The sequence below is a fragment of the Apteryx mantelli genome, chromosome 28 (genome assembly GCF_036417845.1).
Source record: "Apteryx mantelli isolate bAptMan1 chromosome 28, bAptMan1.hap1, whole genome shotgun sequence".
Classification (NCBI taxonomy): Eukaryota; Metazoa; Chordata; class Aves; order Apterygiformes; family Apterygidae; genus Apteryx; species Apteryx mantelli.
Genome location: NC_090005.1, coordinates 6,326,308 through 6,341,208, shown reverse-complemented (window position 1 = coordinate 6,341,208; position 14,901 = coordinate 6,326,308). Strand labels below are relative to the sequence as shown.

Here is a 14,901-nt window from a genome sequence, read left to right as displayed (position 1 = left end):
ATATCTGAAACTATCCATGTTGTCTGTGCTCTACAAGTTTTTAAGTCACAGCTAGTGCTTCAGTTGCATCTCTTGTCCTCCCATCTTCCCTGAGCTACATGTACAGTACAGCCTGATATAAACAGCTTCCTATAATACTCTAGGACAGCCTTAACAGCATCAGCTCTCACTGCCTGGGTTATCTCTGTGGCTGCCTCAGTAGCCATCAGCCTCACTTCCTCATTCCTTGTTTTGCCCCAAATCTTCCTTTTTCAGCTATCACAAAAACTCTTTCCTCTTTCTGGCTCTTTGAAAGAGTGAAGTTACCCTTTAATGATAGGAAAAAAGTCCCCAGTGAGCTCAAGATTAAACTGAGAGATCAGATTTCAAGAATTTCCCAGCAGTTCAGACCAGCACAGACAATTATAATCTCTTTTGCCTTCCTCTGCAGTACAGTACCATATGATTGTTAGGGTTATCTGGACATTTTCATCTAATTCTCTGTAATTGAAAGGACAAGGACGTTAGTGATGCTCTTGGCCTTGCCTACTCTTTTCATAGAGCTTATTACAGTTTGAGATTTTTTATTTTTGCAATACTCAGTGCCTAGCTCAGAGCATAGGAAATATTCTGTGATATGTGTGTGTGTGTGTGTGTGTGTGTGTGTGTGTGTGCGTGTATGGGTGTGTGCATGCGTGCGTGCAGGGTTAGAGGAAAATGCTTTATAGGCTCTTCTAAACTAAACATCTGCACCTGCAGGCATGAATCTAATTTGATCTGGGCCTAATTTCTTACTAAATCCTACATTATCAGATATTCTATTATTAGATCTGGGAATGGTGCCAGGCAGATATGTACAGTTACAAAAATCCTTTTCAAACATTGGAACATGGAAACATTGAAAACATTGGTCTTTTCCAGCTCACTAGAATAACTGGCTAAGAGAGTTCTTTGGCCTACTTTTTGAACCACTGATGCATGTAACCCAGACCTGCTGATTTCAGAAGGTCTAGAATATTTAGCCAATGCTATTTAGCATTTGCAGTTACTGAAGTGAAAGTCACCATTATCACCTTATGCAAACAAAATGTTCTGCATTTTCCATAAAACATTATAGGGGGAGCTGCATAGAGTTTAGCAGCTCTGCTGTTCTGGTCACTTGTTCTCACTAGGGTAGATGTCTGCTTTACATTTTAACTACCTGTGAGTTTATGTTTTGAGATACACTAGCCTTCTTACCAATCTCCATTTTCACCTCCAGTCTCCCTGGTCTCAGCAGAGCCTCATCAATCAGGTCAGGTCTGTTGGTCATTCCTAAATGTAAAGTTGAAACCAAAATAAGCATTTGCTAAGCTTACCAACTAGATCTCCAGCTCCTGAATGTAGCCCATAGAGTTAAGAGGAGACTCAGAGAGTCTCCGTAGAAAACAGACAAAAGATACCCATCTCCAGAAATACTGGGAATGTCATGCACTAAAGCAGCATCACAGCAATAGGGATCAAACCAGAGTCTAAGCACAGAGACTTCCAAGGCTTTAAGAGCCTTGACTATGGCAGAGATCACAGCAGGTTCTCCCCAGGCTCCAAGTCCTACCTACTGCTAACGGTGATGGCAAGAGTGGTGCACCAAAGGGTCACACGCTCCACAGGACAGAGAAAGCAAGTCTCAGGCCATCCAGAATAAGGTTGTAGTGGATAGCCAAACCTTTGAGAATTTAATTGAACAGCTACTATCATCAGAGGGAATTCATGAAATGACAGGTATTACAGCAACTTATATTAGCAGTGAGATATACGTGCGCACACTGCAGCACTGAGCCCAGTGAACATGCTGGGTCTGACACATGCCAGACTTGAGCAGAGTGAGAGACTACGTGCAGGGCTCACGGCACCAGGACAGCTGGACAGCACAGCTAGAGAAGCCCCAGGTCTTCATATGCTGATACATCAGTAGGTATTATTTCTTGCTTGTTTTCTTAAACTATGAAACACTTGTTAACAATTTCCTCCTTCCCCTTCAAATAAGCAATAAGCAGCAATATCAGCCTATTACACCACCATTTTGCTTTAAATCTCTGGCTGATGCTTGTCAAATAGCAGTCATTTGGATGAGTCTAAACACATCCAATACCACTAATGACCATTTAGCTGACTTGCAGTCAGCAGAATGTCAATGGTTTTCCACCAGACCCCATAACAAGACAAACAGGACCACCGTACCAATGACTAGGATGTTATTGAGCTGCTCCACTCCATCTATTTTAGACAGCAACTGGTTTACAACGGTATCGTGGACTCCAGTGCTACCCGCCATGCTCCCTCTCTGCTTGCAGATTGCATCAATCTCATCGAAAATGATGATATGAACACCACTGTTTGCTCCGAGCTATTGGAGAGAAAAAACATGTCGGGAATGCCACAAGTCATCACTGAAAGCAATCCAAACAAAACAGAAACTTCTCAACAAGATCAGCCAGGGAGATACAAAACACTGGTATCTCAATGTGTTTTTAATATCACATGCTCTATATCAGACCCCTTTCCAGAATCATGGGATACCATTCTCCAAAATGGGGTTGTTGGTAGGCTTTGTCCAAATATAGGACTTTATAGTTGGCAATGATACGAGAAGCAGAGGCTCAAGGGAGAGGACTAGCCTGAACAACAAAAGCACAGTCCCAAAGTTGGAGCACGCAGCCCAGACGGAGGGTCACAGTACTTGGTATCTGGAAAAGCCCTCTGAAAGGGAGACAAAGAACAAAGCACATCTGTGGAGCGATGCACCCAATGCGAGATGTACCCTAAGTTGTACTAAAGCTGGAAATAAAAAGCTTGCCAGAGTAACTTTGCTCTTAATATTTTTGAGGGGTCCATTTGTTCTGTGCCAATCAGGAACAGAACTGTTTATTTCCAGGTTCACTCAAAGGTGAAGCACTTGCAGCTGGTAAGAGAACAGGATACTTTTTGTGACCACATCTATGCATTATGAAGCTTTTCCCCTTCAAATTTCACTTCTAAAATGTCTTTTGTGGACAGTGGAGGCCATGTTAATACTGGCTGAATGCGCTGTCACTGGCAATCTGCCCCAGACACAAGTCATTACAATACCAACCTTTTCGAGACCTTTCTAATCTCTCAGCTTGTCATCAGGACCATCCCCTCCAGCCAATATAAAGTCTATTTTAACAGGTGTGTTATTGCAAAGGAAAAGGAGCTCACAGATTTCAGTCATATTGCAACAAGCAGAGAGAAGGAGATTGTTTATATCTGTATGGGCTCCCATGTGAAGCTGACTTACTGATTAACAAGTCTTTTGCAGAAGAAAATTAAGTAATATCAAGCCACTATCAAAATGTGCAATGTTGTTAGGCCTAACTAAAATTAAGGGACACAATGTCCTTTGCTACTGTCTTCTGGAAAGATCTCACCATATTTAACTGTGACTTACCTGATATTGTCTTTTCTTTACCAGAAAACTGTATCAAAATTAAGGGATCCACAGTAGGGAAAAATTACCACAGCACACATGAAAAAATTATTTATACCTTCAAACTATCACTGGCTATCAAAAGCCCAATCTTCAGTATTGGGTAAAAAACAAATTTGGTAAAAACAGAGTCTTTGTCTCCATTTCCATTTTTGAAGATCCATATTCTCTAGTTTCAAGACAACATTCTTATTCATTAGTTTTCTGCTGAGAAAAATCAGTGATGTAGTGCTTACAATGCTTTATAAGCATTCGATTATACTGTATTTACACTATAATCCTGTAACCCAAAATACTGAAGCCAGGAAAGCTTATGCTTTCACTTATGCTATGTTATTTACCACCTGAATTCAGTAGCAAAAATCCAACTAGATTCACTGGTTCCAAATTTAAAAAAGGAGCAAAACGTTTAGCATCCTACTTCTAACCACTTTCTGCACAGTTGATGCACTGCATAATATAATATAGCCACAAAAACCATGATGAAGAGCCATCGGATACAATAGCAACTCAAGGTGAGAAATCAAAAAAAGCTTCATTACCTGTTTAGGATGGGCCCTATCACATTACTTTAAAATAACTCTGCATGAAAGCTAAACAAACTGTCCATCTTCAGCACAGTGTTTCTTCTCACCCTGGGCTCAAGCATGGCTAGCTAGGATACAGGCCACCTCTTCAGGTTCTAAGATTGCTTTTTTTTTTAAACTGGCATTGTGTGAATCTGTAGAACACTAATATTCAGTGACCTGCTGTGAGTAACTACAATCACAAGCTAAGCAGTGACTCAGTCTTTTAATGCAAGCAGCAATTTTCTGATTATAAACTTCCTTTCTGGTCATTCTTTACGCACATTCACACTGACCACGCTATTTGTCTATGTTTGCATTACCCTTCTTTGCTCTTCTTCTGCATCAGCAAACAGCTTGCGGATGTTGGCCTCAGACTCGCCCACATATTTATTGAGGATTTCTGGACCATTGACCACCTTTGGCTCTCTGGCATTCAGCATCTTGCCAATCTGTCTAGCCATGAGTGTTTTACCACAGCCTGGAGGTCCATATAAGAGGATACCTTTCACATGCTTGCAGCCTAGAACAAGAGAGAACAAGTTTAGAAAGCAGGCTAACACAGGAAAGAGCAATAGAGTGACAAGGGAATTGCTACTTAAAATAGGGGTGCTTTTTACAGAGAACTTGCAGAGATGTGCATTAGCCTTAGCTCTGTTCATCGCCTCCATCAGTGAAATACAAACGCAGAATTGCCAGACTGCATCAACATCATTCCAATGATCGCAACAGCCAGCAAAAAAGAACTCACAGAACAGCACGAATACTCTTCCATACATTAGGCATGCTAAGTCAATAGCTGAGGACTGAGAGCCTGAAGAACAACTTCAGGTCAGTAGTACAAAGCAACAGAGACCACTTGGTAAACAAGGTTCAGGCAAACAGGTGAATAAGATACATTCCAGTCCAACAAAACACAAGGGGTATGTCCTAGGATGCTGATCATCTCCAGACAGCAAGGGGTTGTAGATGCCTTTTTAAACACCATACGCCCCGAATGTCAAGCAAGGACACCCTAGCAATTTAGGACAAGCATGTGCTAAATCTGGTTCATTTTTCTCTTCTCCTAGAGGGACATACAGCACATACGAAGGTAGTCTTCCTTTTTAAGATAGTTTCAGCTGAGTTTAATTTTCAAGTGTATAAGGAAAAAAAGCACCAGATCTTCAAAGTTACTCAGCTGAATGTGAACTCCCAGTGTAGCTTTAGATAAACCAGACTAATTTGATTCTTGAATCAGAAAGCAAGGAACACCATGTAATACTGCCTTTTTATCCCTACACAGAGCTTTAACAAGTCCCACATGGAATACATCTAGTTCTGATTCCAAGCTCTTAGGAAAAATATCTGGAAAATTGAAAAAGGTTTTGTAAGAACCATTATAACCATCAGAGGCCTAGAAAGCTTGACTTGTAGCTAGACAGAACCAGAAAACTTTAATTTATTCAAATAAAATAACAGGACTTCAATCGCCGAGTATGAGCACTAACATTACAATTCTCTCCTCTAGGAAAATAGAAGCTCCAATGGATGCAACCTAACGCTGGACACATTCAAGTTAACCACAAGGCTCAAGTTTCCTAAGCTTACACACAACTGCTGAAAGAGGTTCTCAAGTGAAAACAAGGAAGGCTTTCCTGGAGGATTCGTGGAATTTTGGATATACAGCTTGTGAGCCCCAGATGTATTTTATCAACTGTCTGAAAATCCTTGTGCCTGAATATTTTATGCTCTGCCTTATACTGTGCAAAGGGAGGTGGTGGTACAAGTATGTATCAATGATGAGGTTGGTTTTAGTTATTTGAAGAGACTATCAGCATTTAGCCGAACAGAAAAAAGTAACTGCATCAAGACAAAACCTTTTTCCTGGGAGCAATCCAAAGGGGCTGGTGTTGAAAAATCCTGAAATAGGAGAGCAAAGATTATGTATCAGCACCAAGTTTTAAATACTGAACACCGGACTCGGGGAAAGGCTCAATGAAGCAGAAGCCCAAACAGTGGAAAGAAAGGCAGATTTTATAGCAGAAGCATCTAACATCTAACTAGAAAAACAGTCAAGGAAAACAGAAGTAAGCTGGAGAAGAAGAGACATGAGCTGCCCAATTTATAGGACAGCGACCTGTAGAAGACAGATTCAGTAGGAGAGCAAGTTTGAATATTGTCTGGTCGTAGAGTGGTGAGGAAGTAGAAAAGAGAAATAAGTAACTTATTTTGTCTAGATCCTTGTATTTCCAGCAGACCCCCTTTTTCTATTTTCCAGTTGGCTTTGGAGACCAAAGAATAAACACAAAATTATGGGTAAACACACTTATCTTCCACATTCAGGACACAGCAGATATTTTAGTAATTTATTTCTTCCTACTCAATTTCAAGCACCACAAGAAGTATTAGTTCCTCGCTCTATCTCTTCACCTTGCCCACGGGAAAGCAAGACGTGCAGACAGCAAACTACTCAGCCTACAAAGGCACAAGACCTCCCTCTCGTGTTTTACAATGTCTTCGCCACACACAGCACCAACAGCAAGCTGACAGAGCTCTGCATTTACTGCTTTTTCTCTATAGTAATAAGTCATGTCACCGTCATCCTCACCTAACAAACCTACAGGACATCCCACGGAAAGAGACCTTGAGGTAGCTCTACCCACTGGATCCTACGGGGTAACAGCACACTTGGAATTTGCACTGAGCAGCTTTCATCAGCCAGGATCTCCACTTTGAACCCAAGTGTTTAATTACAAGGGTAGGGAATTCAGTAGTACACTCTCTTTTTCCTTTTCTCCTTCCTATTGCTGCACAAAATCCTCACACACACGCAGCAGAAAGCAAGCAAGGAACACAAGATACAACTAAATTGGAAGATGAAAAATTGTTTTGTTTCAAGAAAAACTGGATCCATCTAAAACCTTAAAAACCTTCAAGTATTAATTGAGGAAAAAACCAACATATTAGTGGAAACAGTTCCATGCAGTAGACGACATTCATAATGTGTTTATTTTAGATTACATTCCTGCTGATTGACTTTTTTAAGCGCATAAACCGTGCAACAAGAGTCCTGCAGTGCTTAAGAGATGCATTAACAGCAAAGAAATGAAGCAATCTGTGTTGGCACTGAGCTCAGACTTGGAGGACCTGAGCTCACTTCCTAGCATCATCGAAAGCTTAATGAGCTTGGGCACATCGAGTTCCTTGTCAGGCTCTTCCCTCCTGGTTTCCAGCTCGTCTAAATTATGTGATAAGTTCTTCGCTCTCTCTCTCGCTGGCACAGAGTCATCACTGTTGCAAAGACCTCAAGGGAAAGATCTGCATTTAAGGAACAAGTACATTTCTCCTGTATTCACTTAGCAATACTCAGCTGTGGTTTCATTTCATTTACTCCCAGATAATATAGATTTCAATCTGAATAACTGCTCAGTACAAAATATTTTCTGTGATCTGCACGCACTGCTCTCTCTTTTTCAGGTTATTCATGAGAGATTGAAATGAAGTTACAAGAGACCAACACTCTGAGGAGCTTTTGACCCCTACCAAAACCTCAGAAAACAACAGTACTGCATTGGGTAAGCACAGCAATAAAGCTCAAAGTTTTTTCTGGGCTCCTCTGCAGGGGAAAGTCTTACTACAAAAAAAAACAAAAAAAAAAACAAGAGAGGTAGTTTAGAAGAATTCATTAGTCAACTTTCAGGCATCCAGGAGTCAAAAACACGAACAAAATATACTGTCAGTAAAGACTAATTTCACACATGAACGAATGAGGCATAGATAAATTAAAAGCTATTCCTGTCAAATCAATGTCACAAAAGTTATTGTTAATGTGTTCTGTGGAGGAACATGATCACCTATGTAGCCAAACAGCACAAAGGAGGATTTGGATGATGAGTGATACTTTGAAGGGAAATCCCAAGCACAGAAATTTGCTGATGCTCAGACAGCTCCTCTGGGCTCCAGCAAGAGAGGCTATCAAAAGGCTGCCAGCATGTCAGGGCACATGTATATAAACAGGCCTGGGAGCATCCTGAAACAGGCAGGGAAACTGCACTGCAAAATTCCATTTTTCTCTAATATCCTTTCCAAACACAAACAAACAAACAAACGAGACAAAACTACAGGGAATGGCTCAATCCTAATTTTTTTCTAGTTTTTCTGCAATTAAAAAGCTCTCTCCTAGAAGGCGTGATAACCTAGTTATACCTGCTAGCCGTTTCTCTTCTACAGCCCAAAGCAAAGTGAACTTCTTGAAAAGCCCAAATATTCCCCTCGCCTGTGTCAATAAATACAGCCTTAACAAAGGGCTAGCCCACTGCACCTGAAGTCTTATCTCAGCCTTTGGACAGATTTGCTTAAAAAGCCTCACAGGATTTTCCCCTCTTTGTACTCAAACTTACCACGAGAAAGTGTCATGTCTCATCATGATAAGCCAAGAGAAAAAAAGATGAGCTGCTGAAAGGACAGAGGCTGTTGCAAGAAGAATATAGAAGAAAAGAAGGCTGGACAAAGCCAGCCCGCTGCTTCAGCTTCCTACCTGCCAAAGTCCTCATGCTTTACTAGGCCATTAGCTACTCATCCCACTAGAGCAAAAAGATCAACTGTAGGACACAGCAGGTTCCAGATCCCAGAAACAGCTTGACATCTAACTACTGAACCTCAAAAAGACAAGTTTGGACCACCATGGGACAGGCCATGTTTGCTCTTCAGCAAGGAACAACACGTACACGTGTTCCCCCACATCTGAACATCAAGGACATTACAAACCACCTGCCGTAAGACTTGGTTCACACTGAATATACACTGAACAGGGAAAGCATTAAGTGGGAGCTGACTCTTGCTCAGGTGGAAGAAACCTCCTTGAAACCAAAGCGATTAGTTCCTCTTAAAATAAAATTGCCACAAGCTACTCCAGCAGAGATTTCCTTGTGTAACTACATTCACCTGGCTAAAATTAAAGTTTTAAACATAAGCAGGCCTTTATTAAAATAGACAGGTGATGACAAACTACAAATGTTATGTCTCAAATCACAGTGGGACCCTACGCACCACACAGGAATTTTGATTAAGTTTATCTCCACTTTGCTGATTTCACCAATGCAGCCAAATGTCAATACCATTATGAGAATCTTATAAACGTAAATTATTAGCAGTGCAGACATCTCTAACTCGTTAAGCTTACCATTAGGACTCTAAATCAAAGGTCATTCCTGTAATGGGATACTTAATTATACAATTTAATGACATACAGTTAGAGGCTGAACAGGTATGTCAACAGAAACTGCACTACCTGTACGGAAAGCATTCGACACAAAATATTAGGGGAAAATCATGAAAACTGGTGAGAAGGGGATAATTACTAATGTCACCAAAAGAAGTCGAACACTTTTGAACCAGATTATCATTTCCACAAAGAAAAAATGAAGTTTATTTGTTCATTTCTCACTACTCGCTTCTTTGAAAGATCAGAAGAAATGTTTTAGTATAATACAGATTTTCTACTTGGGAGTAGAATTCCCCTTTTCATTAAAATCAAAGCATTTGGCGTGATTGTATCATTCAGATGCACCTATCAGGAATCTACATTGATAGTAAAGTACCAATCCTGAATACATCAGGGACAGATGTTTATCTTTTCACATTAATCTTCAAGCAGGTTAGAATAAGATTAGGGTTCCTGGACTTCACCTACCACACAGACAAGATGTTCCATTAACATAGTTGGGTGGAATTTCCCCCTCCTCTCATCCCATAAACCCACCATTATTCCAGCCAAGATCACTGCCTCCAGTTAATCTTCGTGTAGGATTTACGTGCTACTGACAAGTAGCGAGACTGAAGTAACTTGCTTCTGCTTTTAATTCAAAGCTGGGACCGGCAAAGGGCTACACTCTAAACAGAAGTTTTTATCTTAAGTGGACCTTCAACAGCCAGTTGTTTGATGTAACAAATCATTTGCTACTCTAAAGAGAGGACAACCAAGTCGGTAACTTCTTTCTAGACCTTTGAAAACTGTCTCCCAGCTTTCTCATTAGGTCTTATATAGATGTGAGAAGATTTTTAATGCATGCATGTATAAAGAAGCAATAATTAGATTTACAGCAACAGCAAGACATTTATCAATTTCTGATGGAATGTGATAAAAAAATGAAAATAAATCAGCTTTAAAGGAGCTTCCAACACAATGCCTTTGGCTACACAAACAAAATCATGACTCTCAGAAAAAGGGATTGCGATAAGAATATATACAAAACAAACTAATCTCTAAAAAATGTCATCACTGCAGCAAAAAAGAGCAAATGCCTTTGCCTCTTAATAGATAAGTTACAAAAACGTAGCTAATTTAAGATGAAGATTATGCAGAATTGTTGGATGGACTGCAGGACACAGCAGCTGATGTTTATAGTCATATCCCACCTAGGTGTTAATAGCCATAAATCTCCTCAGTATTCTCTACTTTTTGAAGTAAAGCTGGATCATTTCTATCTACTTATAAAGTCAACACGATGTAATTTGTAAATGTTTTACGAAATACTTACCAGCAAAGCATTACACAGTAAACAAGTATCAGCATAACAGGGTCACTGGATGTCCCAAGGCCTGGTTTTCCAACTAGAGCAAAATTGTGGTTGCCAAGGAATGGTGATGCCTGCTAATTAAAGAACATAACTATAGCCACATGAAGTGAGAGCAAAAGTCCTTATAGCCCAGTATCTGATGACGATGACTAGCCATCAACACAGAAGTGTACAAAACCAGGACAAGCACCTGCTAGAAAGATACCTCTCTCTCCCACCTCCTACCACACGCAGCTCAGGCATCTCTTGAAAAACGGTCCCTATGTATTAAGTAACTACCGAGGGATTTCTATCCCATGTCCATTTCTAGTTTCCCTTTGAACCTGCAAAACTCTCTCACTTACACCATCTGTTAGATAATAGGGGAATTCCTGGCAGCACATTTCTTGAAGAGTCTCTTCCTTTTATTCTGAGCCTGCCATTTGCAAACTCCACTTCATGTTCATGTTCCTGTGTTGAAAGAGCAAATATTTTTCTTTCCTAGCCATGCAGAATTTTGTAGATCTCTCTCATATCCTTCCCACTTCTCTCTTCCCAAGGCTGAAGATCTTCAAGCTGATTCACTCCTTGCAGAGAAGGTTTTCCATTCTAATCATCCTGACGGCCTCCTCCAAACCTTTTCCAGTTTTACTACATCCTTTTTGAGAGCGAAGACCAGAATTGCATCTAGCATTCCAAATATCAACAAAATTTACACATTTATACAGGGGCATAATTAAGTTCTACATTGGTTTTTGATTTATTTTTTCTTAAGCATTCATAAAGTTCAAGTAGGAAATGAATGACTCCCATTAAGCATTGAGCAGGTGTTTTTGTATATCTATTACAGCCCAAAACTTTTGCTCTTGAAGGGAAAGTCACCTCAGAACCCAACTTTTACAAGTTTACAAGGATTTTTTTACTTCATGCACATCAATTTTCACTGATCAACATGGAGTTTCACCGGGTCTTTTACCACCGAGTGGCTCAGCCTTGGAAGATCCTTCTGCAGAATGACAGGACAGTTGAGGTTGGAAGGGATGTCTGGATATCATCTAGTCCAAACTCCTGGCTCAAGCAGGGTCAGCTAGAGCAGGTGGCCAGGACCGTGTCCAATTGTGTTCTGAATATCTCCAAGGATGGAGACTCCAAAACCTCTCTGGGCAACCCCTATCACTGTTTAACCACCCTCACAGTAAAGACATGTTATCTGTGTTTCAATTTGTGCCCATTGCCTCTTGTCCAGTCACTGGGCACCACTGAGAAGAATCTGGCACCATCTTCTTTACACTTTCCCATCAGATATTTATACACATTGATAAGATCTCCCCGGAGCCTGCCCTTCTGCTGGATGAACAATCCCAGCTCTCTCAGACTCTCCTCGATGACAGATCCTCCAATTCCTTAATCGCCTTCGTGACCTTTCCCTGGACTTGCTCTAGTAAGTCCATACCTTTCTTGTACTGAAGAGCCAAGAACTGGACACAATACTCCAGATGTGTGTCTCACCAGCACTGAGCAGAGGAGAAGGATCACCTCCCTCAATCTGCCGGCAACATTCTTCCTGAAACAGCCCAGGATGCTGTTGGCTTCTTGGCCCCAAAGGCACACTGCTGGCCCATGTTCAGCTCAGTGTCCACTAGGACCCCCAGGTCCTTGTCTGCAAAGCTGTTTTCCAGCTGGTCAGCCCCCAGCATGTACTAGTGCATGGGGTTATTCCTCCCTAGGCGCAGGAGTTCGTATTTCCCTTTGTTGAACAGCACTGAACCCTGCAGAACTTGACTGTGACCTTCCTCCATTAAAGAGTGCTGACCAGCTATTCCTACTTTGTTCCCTCAACCATTTATCCATCCACACAGGACTTTCCCTCATGTTATTGGCTTCTTAACTTCCTTCTAGTCCTGTAGCATGGGGGGAGCTTGGGTGGTCTGAGGTCAATCTCTATGATTTGAAGAAGGTGAGGGAAAAGACAGATGTCAAAGACTTCTTAGCTGTCCTTCCCAAAGAAAGTGCACACAGAAGTCTTCAGATATGCTGAGAAAGAGCTAAATGACCAGATTCAGCCACCCTGGCCACAGGGAACCACATGCTTCAGAATGAGAAGAGGTTCATTTTATAAGCATGTTAGGAAGAAAAGACACAGGAAAGCGTTGGTCCCCTTCTCAATGGAGAAGAAAGCCATCAACAATACTAAGTTCAAACTGCTAAATAATTTTTACTTGAGTGAAAACTTTACATGTTGAGTGCCCGCCAATATTAATGCCTGTAACAAACAGGCAAGAACTGAGCAAAGAATAACATAAGAACAAGTTACCGCACAAAAGAATAGTAGATACTTGCAGATTACCTGGACTTGAACTTCACCTAAGAGTACTCAGGGTGGGTGAAACAATCTCAGAGCCACTGAGACCTTGTAGCAGATGGGCAAGACACTGGAAGGGGAATGTCATCCATAACTTCATAAAGAGAAAAGAAGAAGAGCCAGGAAAATATAGACCTGTCACTAACCTAATTCCTGGAAGAAGTCTGGCACAAAGTATTTTTAACTAGGTTAAAAGAAAACAAGGATATGAGTAATTGCTAATAGAAATTTATTAGATTGGTTTGACACAACTTCCCTCTAGGAAAGGATAGCATGTCACGAAGGGGTTGAGAGAAAAAAAAAAAATCAGTAGGGGGAGATGCAGACTTTCATAAAGCTATAATAGGTCTTACACATCCTCATAGGAACACAGCTTGAATGAAGTTAAGGTAAATGAAAAGTGGTTGGGGAGGGGGGAACAAAACAAAATTAAAAAAAAAAACAAAAAAAAACTTTGAAACAATTCTCAATGGCTCAGTGTCAAGAGTGGGAAGGGACAGAACAGATCCACCTTGGATCCACTGCTATGCAATGCTTTTACTAACAGCCTGGAAGATGGAACAGAATGTACCTAGTAAATCTGCACATCACAAAACTACAACAGCTACAAGTACACTGAAGGGCAGAATTAAATTCATTTAAATGTCATTTTCAATGCACAGGTTTCTACATTTGGGTAGGAATAATTAACTGCATGTTGCAAAACAAAAAATCATCATATTGATTAAAACCAGGAACATGCCATCAAGGTACAAACAAACCCTTCTAATCTACTTGGAATTGGTTGGCACCTCAGATGGTTACTGTGCTCTGTTTTAAGGGCATTTTAAGAATGACCCAAGGAAGAGAAATAACAATGATCGGTGATCTAGAGATCATAACTTGTGAGAGAAGGTAAGAAACTGGGATCTAGTGCCCTTTATAAAGGAAAACAAGAGAGTTGAATACTAGCATTTTCTTTTGACAAGTTAGAAAAGGGGTTTTGTTTGGTTGAAATTTACAGTCTCAGATACTGAATATCAAAACTTTCAGTCCAAACAGTTAAACATTTGTTGAAGTCGGAGAAAGAGAACGGTGTTATAGTAAGTATTCAGCAATCCTAATGTTAGACAATGTCAGAAGCAACTGAACGAGCTGAATTTAAAGTTTCAACAGAAAGAACTAGCATTTAACATGGATGTGAAGAAAAGGCTTATCTGCAGGAACAATTTATAAAAGTATAATATTTATCAAATAGAAAGGAGGAACTATAGTCTGAAAAAGAAGATGCCCACGAGCTACAAAGAGTGACCAAAACTAGTCTTAAGCAGCTTAGTGGGGAAGAAGCAGTAGAAAGGCTGCAGTTCACCACTAAGTTGCACAGCTTTGCTTTGAGCTAAATGTCACAGGGAATCGGAAAGGGGTTGAAAAAGAGGAGGATTCCCTAGAAACACTGCTTGTGTAGAGCTGTCCATTATGAAGATACCCTTTTTTTCCCCTCTCCTACTAGAGTATGCTGTTTTGACTAGAATAACTTAGGTACCTTTGGTGCAATTACAAATAAGTACAACAGAAAGCTTTTCAAGATGCACGAAGTTAACATGTAATACATACACACATTAAAATTTCCTTTTTTTAAAGTAACTGGACTGCTATCTTACCTCCGTCAGCTGCCCTGCAAATATAAAGGTCTTTCCTTAAAAGTACCATTCCTACAACAGTGAGGCCTCGTGGATGCCACTAAAAAAGAATCCCCCTTTTGTCTCAGGATACTTCCTCGATTCTCAACCACATAAAGATGTATTTCCACCTCGGCAGTCACAAGCTTATTAACTTCAGAGCCAAACATTAGGTGAGAGATAATTGCATCACCAATGTTCATAATGCTGAAGGATCCCCATTAAACGATTGTGGAAGTACAGCCTTAAAAGCAATCACCTTAAACTGGTGTATTAGCTCTTCACAGAACCATACAAGCACAAAGCAACC

The 14,901-nt window shown here is 40.6% G+C and overlaps 1 protein-coding gene across 1 annotated transcript in view; it reads right to left on the bottom strand.

Moving 5' to 3' along the window:
- NSF (N-ethylmaleimide sensitive factor, vesicle fusing ATPase) overlaps positions 1-14,901 on the bottom strand; it is an 85,159-nt gene that overhangs the window by 31,495 nt on the left and 38,763 nt on the right. Inside the window, exons 9-11 of the mRNA XM_067312037.1 lie at positions 4,356-4,555; positions 2,200-2,365; positions 1,219-1,293 (exon numbers count right to left, since the gene is read on the bottom strand). Of these exons, the coding sequence (XP_067168138.1) occupies positions 1,219-1,293; positions 2,200-2,365; positions 4,356-4,555 (441 nt within the window). The remainder of the gene's footprint in view (positions 1-1,218; positions 1,294-2,199; positions 2,366-4,355; positions 4,556-14,901) is intronic.